The 25,657-nt window shown below is 40.5% G+C and overlaps 1 protein-coding gene and 1 long non-coding RNA gene across 3 annotated transcripts in view; one reads left to right on the top strand and one right to left on the bottom strand.

Moving 5' to 3' along the window:
* ACTN2 (actinin alpha 2) overlaps positions 1–25,657 on the bottom strand; it is an 88,543-nt gene that overhangs the window by 6,893 nt on the left and 55,993 nt on the right. Inside the window, exons 11-18 of the mRNA XM_007069004.4 lie at positions 24,968–25,115; positions 22,274–22,424; positions 16,296–16,404; positions 15,239–15,379; positions 13,619–13,801; positions 9,320–9,454; positions 8,582–8,761; positions 6,837–6,983 (exon numbers count right to left, since the gene is read on the bottom strand). Of these exons, the coding sequence (XP_007069066.1) occupies positions 6,837–6,983; positions 8,582–8,761; positions 9,320–9,454; positions 13,619–13,801; positions 15,239–15,379; positions 16,296–16,404; positions 22,274–22,424; positions 24,968–25,115 (1,194 nt within the window). The remainder of the gene's footprint in view (positions 1–6,836; positions 6,984–8,581; positions 8,762–9,319; positions 9,455–13,618; positions 13,802–15,238; positions 15,380–16,295; positions 16,405–22,273; positions 22,425–24,967; positions 25,116–25,657) is intronic.
* LOC114021576 lies at positions 2,335–24,969 on the top strand. Of its 2 annotated transcripts, XR_006290068.1 has the most exons (4): positions 2,335–3,219; positions 6,319–6,385; positions 9,734–9,782; positions 24,836–24,969. It is a non-coding gene; the product is annotated as an uncharacterized LOC114021576 (long non-coding RNA). The 2 variants fall into 2 exon arrangements; XR_006290069.1 differs by lacking the exons at positions 9,734–9,782; positions 24,836–24,969 and adding an exon at positions 9,291–9,380.

Genomic DNA, 25,657 nt, shown 5'->3' with positions numbered 1-25,657 from the left:
ACTCCCATTTGACTTTAATGAACTTTGGATCAGCTCCACTGTGTGCTTGTTTATTGGTATATTATTGGTTTCATGAGTTTTGGGATAATTTTTTTTTTTACTCCAACTACAGTGTTGAACTGTTGCTTTTATACAAATACCATTATTTTTCTTTTTTCTGCATTTTCTCTGAAGAGGGATTTTTGTTCTGTACTCTACCATTTTCATCCTTCATTTTCTGTCACCATACAATTTGTGAGAGATAGTCAATGGATAACTTGACCTGGACAAAACTATTTTTCCCACTGGATTAGGGTTGCTTCTTCTCCCTTGATCTGATAATACTTTTAAAAATTTGAGTAAGAATAGCTTAGATAAAAGAGAAAATAATTATATACTCATTAATTCCTGGCCTAGATCAAAAAGAAAACCCTGATCAATGACATAACTTGTTTTAACCATTTGTCTTCTTATGACCCATTAAGATGAGGATCTGCTCTGAAAATTTATTATAAAAGTAGAACCATGGGATCCCACATTTATTGTCTCCCAGTGATGCCAGATCAAATTTGCTCATTTTTTCCCCCAAGTATGTTTTGTTTCTTTAATTACCATCCCCGCAAACTCACCCAGCATTCTCAAAACCAGACTGTTTTCTTCCCTTCCTGTTCACACCTCACCCATAACCCTGACCCAGTTGAGGCATATTATAGATTTCGTTCAGGTGCATGCAGTTAAGGTCTGTCCCCAAAATCTGGAAATTTTTTTCCCTACTGGTCTAACAAAGCCAGAGTTTGTACAACTTTAGGTCACAGATCAAGATCCAACTTTTTTCTGTGACTTCTACACGAGAGAGAGGATCTTGGTCAGCTGATGAGTAATTTAAAAGGTGGGAGGCAAGCCTTTTCTTTTTCTGACTCTTGTATAGTTATGTATTTTGTTAATCGTACATGCTATTAAGAGATGTACTGGGTGCATTTTATAATTAAATAAATAATTTGGTGCCACAATCAGTTCCTGACCACCAACATTTTAAAGGAGATAAATAGGCGATTATGTTGGCTCTCTCTGCTGTCAACCTCCCACAGCTCCAATGTGAGAAGGAGCAGTACAATGCCAATAACCAGAGATAAAGCGGGATGAAAATTTCGAGTGGGGTTTGTTGAAACTAGTAATTACCAGCAAATCCTTCCCTTAATTTCAGTCAGATTTTATGGGCTAGTATTTTCTGGACAGAATCATATTTCAAACAATTTAACAGAGCATTTCTCTTAGCACATCAATCAGTGCTGGCTCATAACTCTCCAGACTCACCCCAGGTCAGCTCCAGGGCCAAGTTTATACCAGGGGAGCTGAGCTTATTTATTTATAAGGCCACAAATCACCCTGTTCCTTAAAACAATATGAAAAATAGGAACAAACGGCCAACTCCTGTCCCTCTCTCTGCAAGCATAAAGAATCTGGACAGTGGAGGAACAGGGCCATTCAACCAGACATGGTTTGGTGGGGGATGAAATTTGTGCATGCACTCCTGCATGGTGTACAACCCAGCTGTTGCTGTGCAGCAGCTGTTTGGGGGCAGACTTAGGGAGGGGAAGTGTGAGGCTAGTGGATCCACTGCTACATGTATCTATCAATCATTCCTTCTGCAGAGGACAGGGAGAAGGTTGTATAGTAGCTAGTATCCACTTCATCAGCTGAGTGGGATTCCCCAGTGTACGGCTCAGTTGCTTGTGCCATGTATTGGGGCAGGATCTGAGGCTTAGTGAATTTTGTAATATGCATCAGTCCTGGTTCAGGAAAGACATCTCTGCCTCTGCCATACACCAAAGCCCCATAACTGCATGGGATATGAAGATACTTTACAATTAAGTCATAGATTTCTTTATATTGTCTTTTTGTTTTAAAATAAAGTGCAAGGGGTTAGTCACAGAGAAATAGTTCTTTGTATTATTTATATTTTTGTTATGGGACAACATTTAATTATGTTTTTAAAAGGATATAAAATAACCTTACTTGTTCATCCTGTTTGGCCAAACCAGAAAAAAACACTGACATTTCCCATCTAGTTTCACTACTAGCCCCCTGAAACTTGTCCTTTTCCCCTCTGTAATTTAGACACAGCTTTACACAAATACAAACTTCCAAGCCACAGTAATGCATTCTCAAATGTGTGCTTCGCTATCCTGAATGTTAGTTTATCTACATAAGCTTGTTGATGCAAATCCTTTTGTAGGGAGCTGTTGTTTTTACTGTTAGATAAACATATACAATCATACCTTGCTACTGTTTTCCATGCAGAGCTCCCATTTGAAATCAATGGTTTCGCAAAAATCAAAAGTAGAATATGGCCCACATTTACTGACATTAACGTGGAAAACAGCCAATTCAATATTTATGATATTGCAGGTGTAGCTGCAGTAGATATTTTATCATATGCTTTGCAATTAGGGTTTATTAAAACATATTGAATCTGAAAAAAAGACTCTGTTCTTAGCATTACATGTGGAAACCATAAAGGGATTGAGAAGCACTGATTGCCAACATATATATGTCACCTGTGTATGATAAATCAATTAGACACCATTTGGAGCATCCCAAAAAATCTTGTTATATTTCAAATAAATTGTACCCCATATCTCCTTTATGCCTTTCTATGGCAGTACAAGGAATATAACAGTTTAGCAGCAGATTCCTATTTATATTTGGAGCTTGATTGTGCCTTTAGTCAGCCCTGAGCAAAGAGTGGTGCACCTTCTCAGGAGCCCCAGGAGGTACCATGCCACAACAACCCCTGTCTGAGACAGAATTCCCTCCCTGCTTCCCCCTTGCTACAGGGGAGGTCATAATTTACTCTTGGCCTATAGCTAAGGGAATTTACGACACCACCTGTGTGGTTCAGCTGTGCTGGTTGATGCACTGGGGAGGGATGGAAACTCTCTCTGCCCCTTTGCTTCAGGTGCATGCAGCACACCTTACTCCAGCACACCCAGACCCAAAGCTCAGCTATTCCATGCAGAGGTCTAAAGGGGTAACTCACTCCTCCTAATTTCGCTGTGTGGGCCTGTAGTCCAAGCCAAAATCTCATCCTTTCCATTTTAAATAGTATGGAGTTTTATCTTTCCAACAGTCAAGACATACAGAGGCCACTTCAAATAATATGAGCCTCATCCTCATGCCCTTCCTCAAACAGATCAAGATTGGAGACTCAGGTTCTGTAACAGTAATGGAGTTTGAATGGTAAGATCATTATGATTTTGAATATTTGCCCTTTTTTTTTTCTCCTGGAGGAAAAAAAGGAGTTCCCCTCTCAAATTTTTATCTCATTGAAGCCGTTCTTGGCAGTCGTCTATAAACTGTTTAGTTTCATGCAGATCAAAATGAACTATTAAAAATGGAGCTTTTAGTGACTCTGCACATTAATACTCTGTAATATTCACACATACATGCAAAGTTCCAAACATTAAGATCTTATTTAAACTGGAAAAGTACCAGGAAACCCAGAACTTAGGCATCCATAACTGACCTTGTTTAAATAAAGTCTACTTGTCAGGAATGGTTTTCAGTTTTTGGATTCTTGCTGATTGTTCATCACTGAACTGCACTCTTCAATTCTATTTATTTTTCTAAATACCTCATCCACTCAGTACCACGATTAGCAACAATAGTCGATTACTATAAAGCTAACAATTCTATACTATATAATCTTCCTTAACAGGAAGGAAAATACTGGCAGTACCTGTTTCAGATATGCATATGTTTTAAAGATTTAGAAGCTAAAGAAAATATGTCAGCAAACCTCAGAACATAATGTTTATATTGAAAATCTCTACACCCATTTCTGCTCTCTGCTTCATTGGGGAAATGTGATGCCTTTCATGTTACAGAACTACATTTGGATGATCCAATTTCATTCACCCCAATTCCAGATTTCATAGCAGAGTCCACATCTGCCTTACCTCTGTAAACAGCCAGTTTAGAGGACTGATAATTGTGTGTACTTGAAGAAACTCTGAAGCAGAGTTGATAAATTTATCCTTTGACATTGAATGTGTAAGTTTGGGAGGATGAAGGGAAGGTGTAAAATTGAAAAAGACGCTTCAGTCTTTCAAATGTGTTTGTTTAATGAAAAAGATTTGCCTTCTTCTAGTCTGTGTAGATTGAGTCACATTTGCCCACTATATTATACCTTAATTAGGACTGGTCTACACTAACATTTAATTCACACCAAGCTGAGGTGTGAATGTAGCCTGAACTAGCCTACTACACCCTAACTATCTGTGTGGGCCCTGCTACTGTGCATTAACAATTCTTTAGGTCATGGCTACACTGGAAACTTCAAAGCGCTGTTGTGGGAGCGCTCCCACGGCAGCGCTTTGAAGTGTGAGTGTGGTCGTGCGTGAGCGTTGGGAGAGAGCTCTCCCAGCACTCCTGGTAATCCACCTCCACGAGGGGATTAGCTCCCAGTGCTCGGAGCCTGTTTACACTAGCACTTTAAAGTGCTCTGACTTGCTGCGCTCAGGGGGGTGATTCTTCACACCCCTGAGTCAGCAAGTTAGAGCGCTATAAAATGGAAGTGTAGCCAAGCCCTCAGTGTGCTTTGAAACAGCTTCCCTTTTAGCACTATTTGTTGCACACAGGAAGCCTGGCTTAGTAGCTGTGTTTTCAAATTTTGCCTCCTTTTCTTATATTTGTACGCTGCAGAATGTTAACTACTCTCCAGGCCTTCGGCCTTACCCTCTTTCTTACGGTCATATGCTCTCCACCCTGCCTAAAATTGTGTGGAAACACCACCTCTCTCCTACACGCTGTTATATAGGCTTTTCTATGCTGTAGCTCTGCTGCATTGTTTCCTCTGGGACCTGGAGGTGTCTCTGCCAGTTCATGGAAAGGCTGCAGGTCCATCAGAACATGGCCAGTTGCCATAGATCTTAACTTGTGCATATCTAGGCCTTCTGCAGCACCAGAAGCTTGACAGTCCATTCTGCTGGGCTGCCACCACCTAGCAACAATACCCCTTCCATGGAAAGTTAAAGCCACAGAGCGGACATTCCTGCTCTGAAGGATTCAATAAAAGTTACGGAAGTGCTGGAAATGGCTACACAGTGTGAGTTGTACTATGGCATAGCCACCTTTATCCCTTACGTACCATACCTCTTCCAAACCTTCTCCATGCAGTGTGAGGGGAGCATATGCTCTTTAGGGAGCTCCCAAATCTTTACACAAAGTTCCTGCTTCCCCACAATGGATTCTTCTAAACTGTAGGTTGTAATTTATCTGAGCCTGATGCTCCGTCTGTTTTTAATAGCTCTAATTGCTCAAGTATCTGCTCCAGTGCATTGGGAAAGCCTTTCAGCATGTTACTTTTTTCTCACCCTGGGAAATGTATCTCTGTCTCTGTGATATTGTCTTCTCTGTCCTTAGTGAATACAAAGAGGAATTATACAACACTACAATTACACTTAGGGTCTCCATAAAATGAAGTACATCTGTCACTGACTCCTGTGGATCTACCCTCTCCTTGCTTCTATTGTAGATATTTGAAAATTCTACTTTTTGTCTGAAGTGCCAGATACCAAATGTTGACTATCAGGATCCAATATACACCAACTACAAATCTAGATACATGTAGCCACTTTGGAGCTGGGGAGCTAAGAAATGGAATAACAGGATGGAGATGAAAGGGAGGAGCTAGCATTGGCCATGGGGTGGACAGAGTCAGGCTGCAAGTGGGTGAAGCTCTCTGGAACCCAGGATAGTTTTCAGGGAATCCAGGTGGTAAGAGGGAGAAGGTGAGGAATTGTGTACAGCCTCATGACAGAAAGAAGCCAGAGGAGGAGGAGGAAGGGAGCAGGCTGGTGCTATATTACAGCAGTCATTTTCAGTATTTGAGATTTGCATTGGATTTTGAAGACAGATTTGTATGAGCATCTACGCAGCAAAATTATGTGTGAATATAGTTTTCCAACTGGGAATGTCACTCACATCCCTATTCTTATGTATGAAAATAACTCTGTTTGCATTAAATAGTTTTGCTTTGTTACTGCATCCATACCTATCTCTTTATTTACCTCTTACATGTGCATTTTGATTACTACTTTCATTTCTTTGATTGCACTGAGAATCACCAGTATAGTGTGTTACATTCATCCACAAGGGTATTTTCTTTCCTACTTTATTAATTTCTAACTAAGGAACTGAAACACACAATCCCTGTGCATAGAAAGGATTTTCTTTGAAAACGATCGCTGCCCCTGCTGAGTTGCTTCCTTGAACAGAATATTTCTAGGGGGAAAAGTTATTTATTTTTTCCTTTTTTTTCTTTTTGTTATAATGCAGGCGAAATCAAGCCTTAATATGTGACAGCAACTACGGGTGAGAGCACGTAACAGGCCCCTGCTTTAAGGTAAGGGACCACATCACTTTGTAGCATATACAAAAATATCCAGTCAGTCCCCTGCATTATTTTAACAGGTTGTTACAAACACTCAGTTAGCTGTCATTCTCTCTGAATTTTAATTCCACAGCAAAATTGAAGAGCAGAAATTAATCTTTAAATCATCTGCATAATAAATGCTATAGTTTAAGAGAATATACCTCCTCTTTTTATTTTGACAGGTTTCAGAGTAGCAGCCGTGTTAGTCTGTATTCGCAAAAAGAAAAGGAGTACTTGTGGTTAGTCTCTAAGGTGCCACAAGTACTCCTTTTCTTTTTATTTTAGCATTTTTACTTCAGAAAAATTATCCATTTTTTAGTGCATCTTAAAGAGAGACTGATATTTGGAATGCAAGGAAACAATGTTATACTGACTTGCTGTTGGAGAACTGTTAGATGAGAAAGAAGTTGAGGTACTGTACCCTATCAAAGTGATTGAACGATGCTCTGAATTCATTCATTTGTTCTTGGGTGATACCCTTGGCATCTCTTGTAAGGATCTGTGTCTCAATCTCATTGATAGTTCGGGCAATGGTGGTCAGTAAGAGTTCCCATCCAACACGGACATGCTATAGGAGAGAAAACATGGATTCTTTAGGCTGGTAATGAAAACCTAGCATGATAAAAAAGACAGTAAGAGAGAAACCAACAACACAATCTGAAATTATTTATATAGATTGTTGTTTGGTGCCACTTCCTGCGTGCTACGATTATGGGTACACTGGAAATATAACAGCATGGGCAGTGGGTATTGTAGGCAGGGGGAGGCTGTGCCTCCCCAAACAGCCTGGCTTGGCCCCACCCATGCTATGCCTCCAGGTCCCCTTCTGCCTGCTGTTCCCTTCTGTGGCCAAGAGGCTGCAGCAGGCAGGCTGAGGGCCGTGGTGTGCACAAGACTCCCAGACTGGGGCAACGCTGGGGCTGGGGGTGCTCCGGTGACGCCACCTGCATGCCCAGTGCCGGGGCTGGGGGCACTCTGACCACTCTGCCTGCCTGCACAGCGCTGGAGCTGGGGGTGCTCCAACCACGCCGCCTGCCCGCCCGCCCAGCGCTGGGGTTGGATGTGATATGGCTGTGCCGCCCACCCAGTGTTGGGGCAGAATGCGATATAGCCATGCCGCCTGCCCAGCACTGGGGCTAGGGGCAGGTGGGGGGCCAGTGGCCGTGGGGGGAGATGTGCTCCGGGCTCCGGCGGGGGAGGGAGGCAGAAGGGGCTGGGCCTCGGGCAGAGCAGGAGGGGCTGGGGGTTAGCCTTTCCCAAGGGCATGCTCACCCGCTGCCCATGTATAACAGACATGCAAAAAATATTAAATTAGTTCCTAAACTGGTACTTGTTCATACCCTCTATTGGTTCTTGATCATAGTGTTCATGTTAGCCATGAAGTCTGATGTTGGCTTAGATGGCAACACTTGGATTCAAGAGCTGTTGTATTTTTGAGCATCAGTTTAATTCTGGACAGTATTTGGCTGACCCAACATGGTTCCCAAGCTTTCCAGTTATAGTGACTTTCCCACCTTGGGCTCCAACTCTTTGAACACTTAAAATCATGAGTTACTTTATACATGTGAGCAGTCTCATTTAGTTCAATGGGACTACTCCTGTGTGTAAAGTGACTTATATATATGTGTCAACAGGACCAGGGTCTTGGCTGGTAATCTGTCATGGCAAACATGTGGGAAAAGACATGGTTTTATCATGACAAAAATGCTACAACAGACATAAAGAAAAGGAAAAGTCGTGGCAAACTATATTTTAAAGAATACAGTTTTTTGTCATGGGAAATTAAGAGGAAAGTCAAATAAATCTCTTTTATGTTCCAATTAAAACAATAATATTTAACAGTTCATACCCATATAACAATCCATGTTCCACCCTCCATGAACATATAGAAAGTCCACAATGTAAAATGTATAAAGTCTTATGCTCTGATCTTGCAGTCAGCTCCATCCAGGACCGGGATCTTACTCAGGAGCAGCTGACCAGGTGACAAAGACCATAGGCTTCATAAAAAAGACCAGAAGTCATGGTTTTGTCACAGGAATTTATGGCCGAGACAAATGGAGCCTTAGTAATGTATATCTTCTGCTGCAAATAAACTAGGAACTCCCTCAGACTGGGGGAAGTGGATACATGAACCTCAGAGCACAGAACTGAATTCATAACTACCTCCATAGTATAACTTGTGTGCTTGTTATCAAACACCAGGGCTTCTTGTATAAGCTGATGGTCTCCTTCCAATTTGTCAATATTGGTTTTGTAGTTGATGATATTGTGTTCATGCTGCTTCAGTTGATTCATCTGGTCCTCCAAGGTCCCTGTCAACTCAATAGAGCTGCGGGCAATTTCCTGTCACACAAAAAGAAACAAAAAATCTAAACTCCAGGTTTGTTAGTTTGCCACACATTTACGTGGAAAATGTAACCTTTTTACACTAAGAATCAGTGGCAATCAAAACTCCCTCCAAACTAGAGGACGTCCTCTGTTGCACACTCATATCTCAGGACAACATTCGGACAATGGTATTTACATAGATAGAACACAGCCAAACTAATAATCATAATCTAGGAGAGGACTTCAAAGGTTCAGCTCCCATGGACTGTTAATGTGAGTTGGGAGAACTATCTGTTCTGTGTGCCTTTGAAAATCACCTCTCTAATGTCCCCATTCACTTCTCAAAAAACTATTCCAAAATGATTTCATCTTGTTAGACCGGTTTTTATTTGCTTTTATAAGCTCTGACTATTTTAGAACCCTTCTTTAAAAGACTTGATTACATGAATGTTTGAGTGCTGGTGCAGGGCACTGAACGCCACTGATGTTCTGTGTGTACAGCAAGGAGTATTCTGAGAAAAATGATATGTGTTCTATTCAGCAGCGTCCTCTTGATGCCTCAGTGATACTCGCCTCCATCTTGGTCTGGATCCATGGCCCAACGACATTGGCCTGAGCAGCAAATTGGCGACGCAGACGTTCATTAGCATGCTGACGGGCTAGCTCCTCCTGCAAACATTGATCCCTCACGGGCACAAGTTGTTTCACCTGCCCATGCACAAAAGAAATGAGGGTTGATGTAAATAGATAAGATTAGATCATACTTGTAAAAATAATGTAGCATAGATTGATGGTTTCCTAACCTCAGTTTTCCCCCTTCCTCTGTCACCCCCTACAGCTATTTAGCGAGCAGGTTTATTTCATTACCTGAAATGCTTGTTTGCTTTCAATCATGAGCAAACTTTGTGAAGTTTTTGACTGTTTCAGCTAATGTTTACATGTGGCCTATTGTGTATTTCTTACTTGAATTTTTGTACGGTTCTTTAGGTACTAGAACTATTGAAATGAAGAGATGTGCTGTACAATGAAACAACAGGTACTGACTTCTCTTTTTTAGTGAATATTAAGCATTATTGACCAATGAAGTAAATACTGACTGAGGTGGACCCATGTGAGGAAACAGAAAATTCACTGCAGTGAAAATAATTTTTTATTTTATTCCTGGACAGAACAGGATGAACCAATAAAGCATGACAGGGAGTTGTCAATTATGGTTTAATAAAGATCTGTGTTGGTGGTTGTTAGCTTTTAACCGGCAAGGCATATCATTAGACCACAACAAACACTGGAAGAACTCATTGTAGTTATAAAATATTACAGCACAATCCTGCAGCCACTTTCTACTGAGCCAGTGTTTACTCCCTCGAGATGGAAATGAAACTACTGAAGGTAGTGAGCGCTCTGGCCCTAATTCAGGAAAGCATTTAAACATGTGCCTAAGTTGCATCCCTGTTTACAAGAGCACGTAGGCTCATGTGTAAGTGCTGTCCTGAACAGATATGCTCTGTTTAATTGGGGTCTTCGCAGAAGATGGAAAACAAGAAAGAAGAACAAAAACAGTCAGTTTGAGAATGTTTTTTTTTAAATTATTATTAAGTTTACGCAAAAAACAGACCCAAGTTATTCTAAAGTTTTAATGACAAAACATTAACTTATTTTTCAGATAAACTTTTATAAAACAGAAAAATTACTCATTCTTTCAAGTAGACCTTTGTACCGCTATCAGTAATTTTTTTTAAAATTCAAGGCATTTTATTATATACTTTAATTCAATGACTAAATATAATGCTGAATTTAAAACATTTAATCAAATAATTATTGATTTTTCAAGTTAAATATTTGGCTGGCTCTTGTGATTAATTTAAACCATCTCCCCCAGTAATTTATTCCAATGCTTAACCACTCTGACAGTTAGGAGGTTTTTCCTAATGTCCAACCTAAACCACCCTTGTTTCAATATAAGACCATTGCTTCTTGTCCTATCCTCAGAGATTAAGGAGAATAATTTTTTCCCCTCTCCTTGTAACAACCTTTTATGTACTTGGAAACTGTTATCATGTCCCCTCTCACGCTTCTCTTCTCCACACTAAACCCAATTTTTTCAATCTTTCCTCATAGGTCACGTTTTCTAGACCTTTAATCATTTTTGTTTTTCTCCTCTGGACGTTTTCCAATTTATCCCCATCTTTCCTGAAATGTGGCACCCAGAATTGGACACAATACTCTAGTTGAGGCCTTATCAGTGTAGAGTAGAGAGGAAGAATTACTTCTTGTGTTTTGCTTACAACACTCCTCCAGATACCTCCCAGAATGATGTTTGCTTTTTTTTGCAAGTGTTACACTGCTGACTCACATTTAGCTTGTGATCCACTATAACCCCAAGATCCCTTTCCACAGTGCTCCTTCCTAGGCAGTTATTTCCCGTTTTGTATGTGTGCAATTGGTTGTTCCTTCCAAAGTGGAGTACTTTGCATTTGTCCTTATTGAATTTCATCCTATTTCCTTCAGGCTATTTCTCCGGTTTGTCCAGATCATTTTGAATTTTAATCCTATCCTCCAAAGTACTTGCAACCCCTCCCAGTTTGGCATCATCCACAAACTTGATAAGTGTACTCCCTCTGCCATTATCTAAATAATTGACAAAGATATTTAACAGAACTGGACCCAAAACTGATCCCCGTGGGACCCCACTCGATATGCCCTTCCAGCTTGACTGTGAATCACTGATAACTATTTTCTGGGAATGGTTTTCCAACCAGGTATGCACCCACCTTATAGTAGCTCCATCTAGGTTGTATTTCCCTAGTTTATTTATGAGATGGTCATAAGACAGTACCAAAAGTGTAAAGTCAAGATATACCACATCTACTGCGTCCCCTCTTCCACAAGGCTTTTTGCCCTGTTAAAAGCAAGCTATGAGGTTGGTTTGATTGCTCTCTCTAAATATATCAGAGGGATAAAAACTAGGGAGGGAGAGGAATTATTTAAGCTCAGCACCAATGTGGACACAAGAACAAATGGATATAAACTGGTCATTGGGAAGTTTTAGACTTGAAATTAGATGAGGGTTTCTAACCATCAGAGGAGTGAAGTTTTGGAATAGCCTTCCAAGGGAAGCCGTGGGGGCAAAAGACCTATCTGGCTTTAAGATTAAACTCGATAAGTTTATGGAGGAGATGGTATGATGGGATAACATAATTTTGGCAATTAATTGATCTTCAGCTATTCATGGTAAATAGGCCCAATGGTCTGTGATGGGATGCTAGATGGGGTGGGATCTGAAAGAGAATTCTTTCTGGGTATCTGGCTGGTGAATCTTGCCCATATGCTCAGGGTTCAGCTGATCGCCATATTTGGGGTTGGGAAGGAATTTTCCTCCAGGGCAGATTGGAAGAGGTCCTGGAAGTTTTTCACTTCCTCTGTAGCATGGGGCACGGGTCACTTGCTGGAGGATTCTCTGCTCCTTGAAGTCTTTAAACCATGATTTGAGGACTTCAATAGCTCAGACATAGGCAAGAGGTTTTTCGCAGGAGTGGGTGGGTGAGATTCTGTGGCCTGCGTTGTGCAGGAGGTCAGACTAGATGATCATAATGGTCCCTTCTGACCTTAATATCTATGAATCTATGATTTGTTCTTGCTAACTGATTGCTTAATTATTTGCTCCAATATCTTTCTGGGCATACTCTTAAGCATTTTGAAACCAGTCAGGCTGGAAGTGTGACCAGAAAGACTGACTTCTAAGGAAAAGAAAATCTAATTTCTGGCTAGATTTAAGTTTAAGACTTTTTAACCCTGGTCTAGTTACTACCCTGTTTTTCCTGTTGGAAAAAAACAGGCTATTTTAAGCATATTCACTTCCCAATTAGTCTCACTTAGCTTTAAACAGTAATTGACACACAACATTACATTCAAACAAAGCCAGGAAGGTAGACTCAAATGAGATGTGTTGGGCCAGCTCCACAATCCAGTTCTAAAAGCCTCAGTAATAGGATTGCACTTGATACTTTGCCTACCCTACAAGGTTGTTATGGTGAAACTGTGAGTTTGGTTCTTGTTACCTGTTGGGATCACATTCTTGTGGTTTGCACTATATGTTTGTGTATTTGGTGGTGTGCATTGGTCCTCTGTGTGAATGTATGTGTGTGTTTTTAAAAAGAGAGTTCCACAATGCAGATCTGGATTCTGATCCAACTCCTACTTAACTTCAATGGGAGCAGAACTGGTTCCCTGGCCTGTGTACTTCAGTCATTAATGATATAGTCACGTGACTGGGGAACCCAGTTGCAATTCAGAGAACCGTAATGCTACTGTATAATTAAAATTAATATAATCCCATGTAAAACATTTAAAATGTTTTAAATATATTTTATATCATAAAAACTAACACTGAGCCCAAATTTTCCTTGCAGTTCTACATCAGTTACCCCACTGACCTACTAAATATTGAGTTGAAACCTGTTTAAAATGTTAAATATGGCTGTAACTCATTATGTATTTTTTTCAATATCCGTCCGTACTACGTTTCTCCATAATACATAGGTAGGCTTCTTTTCTACAGTAGCCATAATGACAACCAAGCTTCTTCTAGCCAATAGCCTAATTTTATGTTGACATACTTTCTGCTGTCCAAACTAGCCAAGATTTTTAAGGAAGACCTTTCATTATGGGGCTGTTCCTGTTTTTACCCATTGATTGCAGAGAGAGTTTTGCCTGAGTGAATGCTGTTGGATCAGCCCAGATATTAGACTTTTTTTTCATTTTGGTAATTCATGACAACTTCTTGAGAGTTAGTGTAGGTCTCTGTTCTTATTATTCTTACAACCAAAAAAACATTATTCCTGCAATGTCATTTTCACCTTTAGCATACAATACCTTATCCCACTTGGCCCGGATTTCATCCATAGTGACGGTGCTGTAAGGATTGCTTGCACTTATTCTGATGTTGTAACTCTGAATAACCTTCTCAACTTCATTTTGGATCGACAGGATAGCCTGTCTCTCACCATCTGCCTCTGGCAGAGTGGCTTTAAACTGTTCATGGGCAGTGATTAAACTCTGGAATCAGAAACAAAGGGGGAAAGTATGAGGATTTTTGTTATAATGTCAGTTCTATGATCTTGAGGGCCTGATATAAATAATTGTATTTCCTCCCCAAATACATTGTACACATGGGATGAAACCCTGACCCTATGGAAGTCAATGGCAAAATTCCAGTGGAGACAAAATTTCACCTATAGGATCACCTCAAAAAAGACAGAACTTGCAATAAGGTGGTCTTTGGGGTAGCAGACCATATTTTGCTGTTTTTAAGTATTGAAGAGACACTGTGAAGATGAAAATGATGCATTTCTGAAAAATGTTTCTTTACCTGTGTTTCTAACAACATATGATATTAAGAATGCAAATGAAAAAAACTAATTTAACTGTCATACTTTGTTGCACTTCATGCACTCTGAATAGTAAAGCCAGACAGATAAGTTTCACTTCATTTTTCATGCTACCTTTGATGTTTTTCAATACTGTGCTATTTGGGTTTCCAATACTGCAAGTGACTATTATCCCCTTTCCTTTTCCCCACCAAGTTTAAAAAAACATAACAAGTTTTCTACTCACCCTAACCTTGCCCTGTTTAAAAGAAAAAATTAATTAGAGCCCTGACACTTCTTTGGAATGCTCTCACTTGAAGCCCTGTGTTCATATGGAGTCTCAATGAAGTAGTGTGACTCCGCATAGGCAAAGCGGTCTTCCCTAGCAGATCATGATGCAGCATCTGGGCCTAAATACTTGAGACCGTCCCTTTAAATACAGCTGCACAAATGTACCACTAATGTTGAGTGCAACTGAATAAATGACAAATTAATGCCTTTAATTACTTTCACAACAAGCCAACTATGCACAATGAACAGCCCAATTCTCATTTATACTAAGACACTTATATACTTATCTGGTAATATAAAGTGGTCTTAAAGTGGGTGGAAAGGTAAATTATGCCTTTCCTTTAATGAGACACAGAAGTAAAGCATCAGGTTCCACAACGTTGCCTTTATTATTAGGTTAACATTAGTGCAGTCAGATATGACTGTTCTGGGCCAAATCCCATACACTGTGACTACTCAAGGCCACCAGTCCCACATAGCTAGTGTCTTAGAGCCCCAAACAACTGCCAAGGGCCATATAATGAGAAATGCAAAGAGACACCGTGTTCCCAAGTTCTGCTCTCCACATGGTTTGCCTGCCTTCTTATCTCTGGCTAAGGACTCCTTCCAAGGGGAGAAGTACTGCAGCCAGTTGCCTTAAAAGGCCATGTCTGCTTATAGGTTATCACTTTATGCTCACAGATGAGTGGGAAAGGACATTCTCTGTCAGAAAGATAGCTTAAAGGCACGATATGTTTTCACCTACACATGTTGACAATGTCCATTCAGTGAGAGGGAAAGCTTCCCTTTCTTGACTTCCTGAGGATTGCAAACCAAAAACATACTACCAATTTACCTGAATTTCCTCTATGCTATGAACAATAAACATGTCCTGTAGGTCTTCCATAGCACCTTCCATCCAGTTGTTGAATGGAGCAGCTCTCTTGGCAAACTCCAGGTGAAGCTGATCAATTGTTTCCAGCAATTTCTCTGTCCTCTGTTAAGTCCAGTAAATGCACACAAACAAATTCATTGTTACCAAGGTGAAAGCTAATTCTATGCACATACAGGTAGTGTCCAAGTTACCTTGGGCATACATTTTCAAAAGTGACTGATGATTTTGGATGCCTCATTTCCTGGCTGCCCAACCTGAGATATCTTAAAAGATGCCACTGAAGTCAGTGAGACTACTGACATTAAAATTATTTTCATGTTAAACTTATGTAAACTTAAGTATGTGCATAAGACTTTGTAGGATCGGGGCCTAAATGATTTTATTGCCATTTATTGCATTTTAAATATTTTCTGATAATCTGATCTATAAAATGAACAAATTAAATTGCACCAATTGGAAATGAATGGCCTGCTTTAGTCATTTCTTTCGTGTCTGAAATGGAGCAGTAACACATACATGTCACATTTGAACCCAGAGATGTATGTAGGTGGCTTCCACTGATCTCATGGGAAGCCATGAAGACACATCTTAGGGCTTTTAGTAAATTGGATCTCACTGCTTTGGAACCTCCATCACCAGAGAGCCTGGGCACTGGCCTACTGCTCAAACGGAGTTTTGCTGTAGGGAATATGACAAGACAGCTGCCTAATTATATCACTGCTATGCATCAAATCCCCAAAGGGTGAGATTACAAGTCACCTCTTGGTGACCAAATTCATTCTGCTGCTGCTTTATAACTTCTAACTGCACCATAAACTTCTAAGAAACAAAGCACCATCAAGTCTATTACTGAGCAATTCAACCTCTATTGCAAATGAACTCATAGCAAACTGAAATGGAGAGCTGAGGAAAGGGTTATTGCAGTCTGGATTCCAGGAATTAACACGCAACAACGTCTTTTATAAATCCCAAAGGATTTATTTTTTTAAATGGAGCTGCTTATTGATATCAATTTTACCTCCAGAGCCTCTCTCCTTTTCTGCGTAAGTGTTCCCAGTTTGTCCCATTGGTCACATATCTTCTGGCATCGGTCATTGACACTTGCAGCATCGTAAAAATCCAGTTCGCTAGGAAAGAGTGAAGAGAAAGAGCTATAGCTTTCTAAACAAATAGGAAAACACTGTACATTCTGCACCTGTGAACATGTTGCACTGGCCCTCAGTAACTATTCCTCCTCTTCTTTTTCCTCCTCTTGCTAAAAAAGTCAGCTTGCAATCAGTTAGGCAGTGTAGTGTTGTTATGTGTGGGATCTAGGCACTAAGGGCGGGATCCACAGAGGTACCTAGGTGCTTAAACCCCAGATTTAGGTGCCTACATTCCCATTTTGGTTCCACTGTGATCTACAAAACTCCCGCCGAACCTCGTAGTCCTCTAAATTCACTCAGCACGTAAGTTTCCAACGTAAAGGTTCCCTCAGCACCTATGTTTCCGCTTCTTGGCATGTGCGCTGCAGCCTCCCTCTATGCATCTGTATGGCTATCTCCCAACTAAGACCCAGAGTGATTCATGAACCTCAAGGAAAGACGTGTTCAGCTACCTAAGCCACATGTGGGGCTTGATCGATAGGCATGCTCAGAGGCTGCCTACTGGATTGGGTCCCATTCAAAATCCGGCCTGAGGTGGTGGTGCTCACTTTGTAAATTTTAGCCCAATGGTTAGAGCACTCGTCTAAGATGGGGAGGAGGGCAAAAGGATTTGAACAGGAGCCTCCCATGTCTCAGGAGAGTGTTCTAACCACTGAGCTATGGGATATTCAGATGTGGGGCATCCTCAATCTCTCCTGTTGAAGCTGTTGCACTGTGGATAAATAATGAAAGAGTGACTGGTGTAAGGGGATTGGACCCAGGGTCTCCAACCTACCAGGTAGGTGCCCTAATGGCTGGGTCATTTTCACTCTCTCTGTGGCCCAATGACTGTTCCACTGTGGATAAATACTTATAGTCATTGAGACACAGAGAGTGTATGTGTGTGAGAGAATGACTCTTCAGTGGCTTTGCAGCAAGAACCAATGAACTGTTGGAAACTAAGAGCTTTTTTGATAAAAGTTCCCTAATCAGCAAAAGGTTAGAGAGAAACCATATGACATCTAAACACATTATTTATAAAAAGGAACAAGGCATTCTCCATGAGGGCCCTTTGATTCTGGAATTGCTCCGCACTCTGCTCTAGACCATTCCAGATTTGTTGACTTTCAGAGTATGCAGTAAAAGCTATCTAATTAATAAGACTTTGGGGGAGGTCTGAGGGTATGAGGCTGTGGGTGGAGTGAGATGGGACATAATTTTGCTGTTTTGATGTACTGGCTGCAAGTTATTTTTTTTTTATGTTATACTCCTACTGATAGATGATGTTCATACATGGATTGTGAATTTAGTAAATTGTCAGGGCACCAAGAGCTTCCGTATCAGTATCTTTTTGCACAATAAGTCTAAATAAATAAAAAGTGTTTTTGAAGTTTTTCCAAGTGGCACCTCTGAGACTATTGCAAATTTTATTTTTAGCCCAATGGATCATTGATCTCCAGTTGTCTCTCTCATTTTTTTAGGATAAGGGCAAATGTCACTTTTGTGAAAGTGAGAGACTAATTGTCCTGGCTACCGGTCAGTGCTGGGAGATACTGTACTAACTTCGCCAAACAGCTCTGCCAACATACCTCAGTCATGACCTGCAATATCCCTGCTATCCTATTCCTGGGCTTTTATTAAGCATAGATAGTTTGTGTTGCATGTTTGGATGTGGATAAATAGGGAAGAGAATGAGATTATCAATGCTAATTTTAAAAGGGTACCTACAGTTTAAAAATAATAGGCCGGATCCTCAGCTGGTATAACTCAGTGTGACTCCAATGACTTCAGTGGAGCTATGCCAATCTACCTCACATGAGGAGCTGGCACCATAAACTTTTAAGAAACAAATTCCTTTTAAAAAAAAAGTCACATTTTACAGGAATTATTAAAAAGGAAAGAAATGTAAATACCTAGTTTACTTTTGCACTACTTGCGCTGTTTACTTTTTGTGATTCTCTCACCATTATAAGTAAAAATAGAGTAGCTTTCACTTTTCTTTTTTTTAAAGTGAGTTTCTAGTCAATTTAACTTTTAGCTTTTCATGCACACACAATGCTGCAGCACATGGTTGAGAATTCCACCAGTGAAACCAGTGAAATGGTTTGGTTTTTTTTAAATCCCATGATCTTTAGAATTTAAAACAGTCATAAAGGTATTTCTTTTTTTCTTAATCCTAATCTGGTTTTAGATTTCATGAAATCTTACTTTCATTGATTTTGGCTCACAGATGGGCCAAATTTGATCTGACAGTAGCTTTGATCCAGCAAAGCACTTAAGCATGTGCTTAACTTTAAGCACATGAGTAGTTCCACAGAAGCCAAGTTAAGCGTGTACTTAAGTAATTCCTGGATCAGGGCTGGCGTCTTTGTAACTGTGCCCATAAACACAATTTGAACCCAGGTATGGAGAAGCAAAAGGCTTTCTAGTCCATCTATGCTGGAGATTAATATAACTGTTTGCCTGGCTGAAAATAAGTTTTTACACAAGGTAAGATAAATATTTTAAAAAATACATTCAGAAATTTTGATCCTGATTAGTGAAAATCTTGGAATTAGTGCATAGGCCCATAAATGAGTATAGCACCTTAGAGCACAATTTTGTCTAATTCTTTTTAGCATTTACAGTGTATTAAATGGGAAATCCCTGATTTTTTTCCCCAGGTTTAAATAGTGACCCATCCAAGATTTACGATGTCTCACAATCTGGCACACAGTGACAGCATAACAGCTTCCAAACTAGAATAATCCTGCTCACACACACACAAATCCTTTATCCAGACGCCATCAATCAACAAGCTTTTAACAACTTTAACCTTTATGCTCTTAGCGGGCTCAGCTGCTGTAGCAGAAAATATCAGCGCTGACACTGAACTGTAACCAGTGCAGCTCAAGGTCACACAGCAATTGTTCTCCTTCAAAATAGCAACTGCAGGCAGCCAAGAGATGGCTACCAAAAATATAGGGCATGCTGACCTGAAGCACAGTCAGTGATGGTCTTTTTAAGGGCCTGATCCAATGGCCAAAGAAGTCAAGAGAAAGATCCTTATTTATTTCAATGAGCTTTAGTTCAGGCTCCAATTGCACCTTTCTTAGCATGAAAATTTTTACACAATCCTAAAAAATATCACTGTCGAGGAACTAGGACTTTTCATCTCTAATATCTAAAATTTTGTGAAGAACTGTTGGTAAAATTATTGAAATCAATATACAAAGGAAGCTGCCCATTTGCTTGCAGCTACTAATACTTGGCATTTATTCATAGCACCCTTCATTCAATGTCCTCCAAGGGTTTTAAGACTAATTGAGCCTCACAACCCCCCTAAGCAACCAGGCAGAGATTTCTCCATTTTACAGGTAAGCACATGGAGGTTAATGCAGAACACCTCTGAAGTCAGTAGGGTGTTCATAGGGATAAAAATTGTTCTCCTTAGCCTCTCAAGGTCCCTTCCAATCCTACAGTTCTATGATTCATCACCTCTGAAAATCAAGCCACAAGTAGCTTGTCCAACATGACACAGCAAGTCAGTGGCAGAGTTCTCTCTCCCATCCAGCCCCATTCTAACCACCTGGCTATGTTCCCTTCAAGCTGGCAAAACACAGACTTAGAGGATGTAGCACCGACCCTGCCTGCATTAAGCATGTTATTTCAAAAATCTCACTTTGTTGCTAACACCAGTCCAACTTCATTGATGTTAACAGTGTTTGGAGCCCTAGTGTAGATGGCCAACCAGCCTGTTAAGCGTTGCGTTCATTAGCCTGATCTGAGCAGAGATCAATGACACGTCTAAAACAATGGTGGCAATTGCCAGGCTGTCCGCACTCTGCTCTCAATGCTGCTAATACTGGTGGAGCTGAACCAGCGTTAGACATTTTCAGAAATTGTCTCTAGAGAGAGCCATTGAGAGCTTCTCTACAAACAATTACACAATAGAAAATCATTATTACCATACAGGTTAGGATGAAAAGAAAGGCAAGTGTTTTATCAACTGATGAATTCACTGATATGTGCATCCTTTTAAGTTTCATGCTTTTTGGCACTAACTAATTACTTCGTCTTTTTTTCCTCCAAATATATACATTCTCTTTTAAATAAACTGGGAAAAAAATAGACCTTTTTCTCTAATCTCTTCCAGTTAAAGTAATCTTAGGTGTCACTGCTAACAATGGTAGGCAAAACATTTTCAGAAGGTGCGATTTCTAACTTGATGATGGATTTGTTTGTTTGGATTTGTTTCTAAACAGAGGAGACTTCCACTGGATGAGGTGATAGAACTGGTGCCTGTGCTAGCCACACTCTACCCCCGCACAAGAATGGAAGGCTCATGGCAAAGCTGTAAGGTCCCTTCTCCAGAGACATACGTTAGGGTAGACTCCCAGATGCTCTAGACTGAGGCCAGGCAGTACAGGATCACAGAGACACAACTGGAGCTAGTGGAGAATTAAGACCCAGGTGTTTCTGAGTTGTAGTCATTTTCAAAAAAGTTTGCACAATATTCTTTTGTAGTAGGTATTTAACCCATCAAAGAAATGAAGAAACTAAAACATGGAAAGGTAATAAAGGGTATGTCTATACAGCAACTAGACACCCAGAGCTGGCCCGTGCCAGCTGACTCAGGCTCTCGGGGCTCAGGCTGCAGCCCGGGCTCTAGGACCCTGCGAGGTGGGGGAGTTCTAGAGCCCAGGCTGAAGCCCAAGCCCAGAAGTCTACACAGAAATGAAACAGCCCGGCAAGCATGAGTTGGCTGGCATGGGCCAGTGGCAGGAGTCTGTGGAGACAAAGAGATTTGCCACAGGTGACACAGAGTCAGAGACAGGGTTGGGAAGCGTGCTTTAATGCCCCGACTCCCAGACAGACATCTGTTTTAACCACTAGTCCACACTGTCTTCTGTTAGCGTCATAAATTTATACTGCAATTCAGCAATGCACATGCTATTAAGCATGGGAGTAGTACCACTGATTTCCAGTATAACAACATTAAATTCAATGGGACTATCCACACTCTTAAAATTAAGGATGTGTTTATGTGTATTGCTGAACTGGACCCTTAAACTAATTTGTATTCTCTCTCTGAGTGTGTGTACACATGCATGTGTGTCTGTGTGTGTGTGCTGGTCCAGTGGTTAACGCATTGGTCTTGGTCGACTTGGTTTCAAGTCCCTACCCTGCCACAGATTTCCCGTGTGACCTTGGGCAAGTCTCTGTGTGCCTCAGTTCCCACTCTGTAAAATGAGGCTAACAACACTTCCTCACCTCACAGGGCAGCTTGTGGGGATAAATACATTAAAGATTGTGAGGTCCTCACACACTATGGTAATGGGGGCCTGACAAGCACCTTAGACAAACCGAGACACACATGCTATACAGAGAAGGAATAGGAATTAGTTTTTAAAGTATATAAAGTACTGTGGGATGGGAGACGCGATGCAAATGTAAGACATTATTTTAATATCAGCTTGCAATATTTGATCTATATTATACACACGTGGGTAAAATGAAATAAATAATTTTTATGAGAATGGTTTTACATCTCGCTTCTTGTAGCGGAACACATGAACTGGCAAACTAATTCCACATACACCCCCACCACATACACAATTTACCCACCAGCAGATCTACAGAAACAAAAGCTTACTGTTAAGTCAATTTTGAAATGTTTGCCCTCAAACAACTGTATTCAGTTGCATGTCTATATTTAGTTCAATTAAAAAAAAAAAAAAAAGGAAAGGAAAGGTGTCAATGACCAGCTCAGATAATATCCTTATGAAGCTATCTGTGGAATTCTTACATTGTACCTATGACACTATTGAATTCATTGGAAAGAGTTTATCAGCTAAATGTCAGCAGCTGCATGCCTCTAAATGGAACATACTTCAGCTCCTGGGCAATGGCTGCGATCTGTTCTACTCTGTCCTGGTGGGCAGCCAAGTCACTCTCAAAAGCTTCATGTTTCCTCAACATAGCGCGGACTTCGGTCAGAGAAGCAGATTCATAATCCTTCTGGAGTAAGATCTGCTCTTTGCCTGAAAATAAAAACAAAAATATCAGTAATTCATTACTAATTCATTAATTACACTCAAGTCAGTCATTTAAATTGGGGCCCAGCTTTGTGGTGCTTTGATCAGTATCATACACCCAGTGTGAAATCTGGCCCCACTGAAATCAATGACAAAACTCCCATTAATTTACTTCAATAGGGCTAAGATTTCACCCCTCATGTAAAGCCTTTATTAACAACTCACTGGAAAAGTCCTATGAAATTTAATAGGGTGAAATAATAAATATTATATATAAATCATTTTATAAACCTGTAGAACATATTAAGATATTTTCTGTAGGTTGCTGAAACAATCCTATAGAATTCTATAACTGGGATGTGATTCTCTATTATGTTCCACGGAATCATTCATGAGCCTGTCTAAAGATTACTTTCTGTTCATTTCTAAAGGATTTTTCCACATTGGAATCAGCCTGTTTCACGCAGACACATTGTTGTATAACATGGAATAAGTAGCAAGGTAATTCAGGCTCATTCCAGAATAGGACCAGATTGTTAACTCCCTACCTGCACTGGTGAAGAGTTACTTAACTGAGTAGTTATTAACTTCTGTGGGACTACTTGGGTGAGTGACTCCTTCCCAATCTGAGTAAAAGGGTTCTCAAACCTGGCCCTTCATTAACATGTAATTTATAAACACAAAGATGTAATAAAGCAGAAGCATCCAGGTTGCTGGTACGATTCTTGGCTCAGTGAACCACTATTTGTGATGGTTTAAGGCAGGCCTGGTAACTCTGTTTTTTGGTTCTGTATCTTTCAGTTACTGACAAGCACTTCAATGGCCTTTTTTCACAGCTAGCACTGAACTGCAATTTATTCTCACTGTCTGTGGACGTGTATGAATTTTGAAACTTTTGGTCTTGTTGCTGTTGAAACAGGAGGAGAGTAGAAGGGGGGAAAAAAAAGAGTGTAAGGAAAGGACACCAAAGAAGAAAGGAATGGGGGCAAAACGCAACCATTCCCCTAAAAAGGCCAATAATTTTGCTTAATTTCTTTTTTAAAAACCACCAAGGGAAAAAAGGGTGGAAAGAAAAACTATGATTATGCCCTCACAAACCTTACACAATTCTGACCCACACTCAGAACTTTTGCCAATATAGCAATGTTGGCTAGGGGTATAATTTTTTGAGCCCTACTATAGATACAGGTATACCAGCATAAAAGTCCTTTTGCTGGCATATCTTATTTTGCCCAGGGAAGTGGTATAAATTATATTGTGAAGAGCAATTTTATGCCAGCACTGGGCGGGGTGGCTGGCATAGCTATACTGGCAAACCTTTTCCAGTGAAGACCTGGCTTATGTAGCCAGCAATCAGATCACTATGTTCAGTGTAAGTTATGTTAACGATATATTATCTTCTTTGAAATTCTGCCTTCAATCCATTATTCACTTTGGCCTCACGCCCAAAACCTCCATAAAGGCTGAGATATGTGGCAGTCTTTTCAAACACTCTTGGTTTTTAAACAGAAAATGCCAAATCCTTATGACCCTTTCCAAATTTACCAAACATTATAAAAGCAAGCAAATAAAATCGGAAACTGAAAGATTATCTCTCACTCATCAGCAACTCTTACCATTAGGAGAGACCACTGAATTCAAAGACAGCCACTTCCGCTTCAGTTCACCACATACTATTTCCTAGATTTTAAGGCCACAGGGGACCATTATTTCTCTTACTATATATTCTCCTGTATCTGTCATGTGTAATTTCCCCGTGTCAGAGCTACGACACATGGTCAGAGTAGCACATGCTCAGTAAAGAGGCTTTCAGAATGATCACAGCTTCACTTCTGGCATTTACTTGGCAGCCATTTACTGATTTGGGTGCTTCTAACAAGCTCACTATGGGCTGGACTCTGGTTTGAAATGGCCAGCACAGGGACTGTGGTGGGAGTGTGAGGGGCATGGTGGGGTAGAGCTGCATTACATAGATTCTCTACTGTGGTAAGGGCCTGAGAGAGACCTTATCGCAGTGCTGTATGCGAGAGGAGCCCTTCAGCTAGCTGTTCTAACTTATGGTGGGGTTGGACTAGCAGTAGCACCCCTCCCCTGTGCTAAAGTTTAATAAAAGCTGTGGCCTGCCACTTAATTCCATGCAAGTGTCTGTCCTCATTTCACTGCTGTGTCCACATCAAAGAAATCCAGGTTTTTCATTCCCATCTTCTCCCTGAAATTCTGGGGAGGTAAGTTAAACTGTAGGACGTTGCTTGTTGACCTTGGCTAAAGAAAGCCACCATTTAATATAACGTTAGTTTTGGGACTTGGCTGGAACAAATCCCGGTTGTATTTATGTGTCACCCTTAAAGTGGAAGGATGCTTTTGTCTTTGCTGCTGTTCAGTAAATCACACTCTGCTGATATCTGCCTTTTCCCTAGATTCTTTCCTGGATTTAACGGAGCTCTGACTGGTTGGTCACAAGACCTGGCTATGCAAATAAAACCATGATGAAATCTTCGCAAAAATGCTGGATAGATTTACCTGAAACACTCTAAGCAAGGTCTGCTTACCATATGCCCAGGTTTCATGAGTAGAAGCCTTCTGTCTAAATTTCTCAGCCAGGTGTTCAAGTCGTTCCAGTCTTCGTATTTCATTCAGCAACCATTCCTCATAGCCCTTCTCAGCTTGTTCAAGTCTCTGCCAAGCGCCAGCAATATCCTGTGAGAAGTTTGGGGATGAATAAGGGAATGAGATTTTAATCATTACTCTGTATCTCCTCTGACTTTGCCCAAATTTGTGAACTCTGCAAGAATTTACAATCTTGCTCCAAAAATGGAAATTTAGGTCCAAATTTTTCAGGAATAGTCACCTAAACTACACCAGACAAAATGTGTGTAGGTGAGTGCAAAATGGAAACAATGTGTACAAAATGTGATTGTCCATGCAAAGCAGTTATCTATCCACTGCCTCCATGCATATTTTATATCTTGTAATTTCAGTGAAGGTGATTTATAATATCCTTAAAGTGTACTGTTTTGTGCATGCATTATCAATATAAAAATGTTTTGGTCTTTAGAAGCTGACAGTGATGGAACAGCTAATAGCAAATGCAATCCAATGTGCACTTTCGCTGGTACACAAAGTCACTAAGCTTTCTGGCCTATGTAGAAGGCTGACAAATAAAAAAAGCTTGATTCTTGTTGTGTGGTCTTTGCAGAATATTTCGAGCTTTTACAGATGCGCAAATGCACCATTTATAG

Source organism: Chelonia mydas, chromosome 3, assembly GCF_015237465.2.
Source record: "Chelonia mydas isolate rCheMyd1 chromosome 3, rCheMyd1.pri.v2, whole genome shotgun sequence".
In the NCBI taxonomy this organism is placed as follows: Eukaryota; Metazoa; Chordata; order Testudines; family Cheloniidae; genus Chelonia; species Chelonia mydas.
The sequence above is the reverse complement of the archived record's forward strand: the minus strand, read 5'-3'. Positions and strand labels throughout refer to the sequence as shown.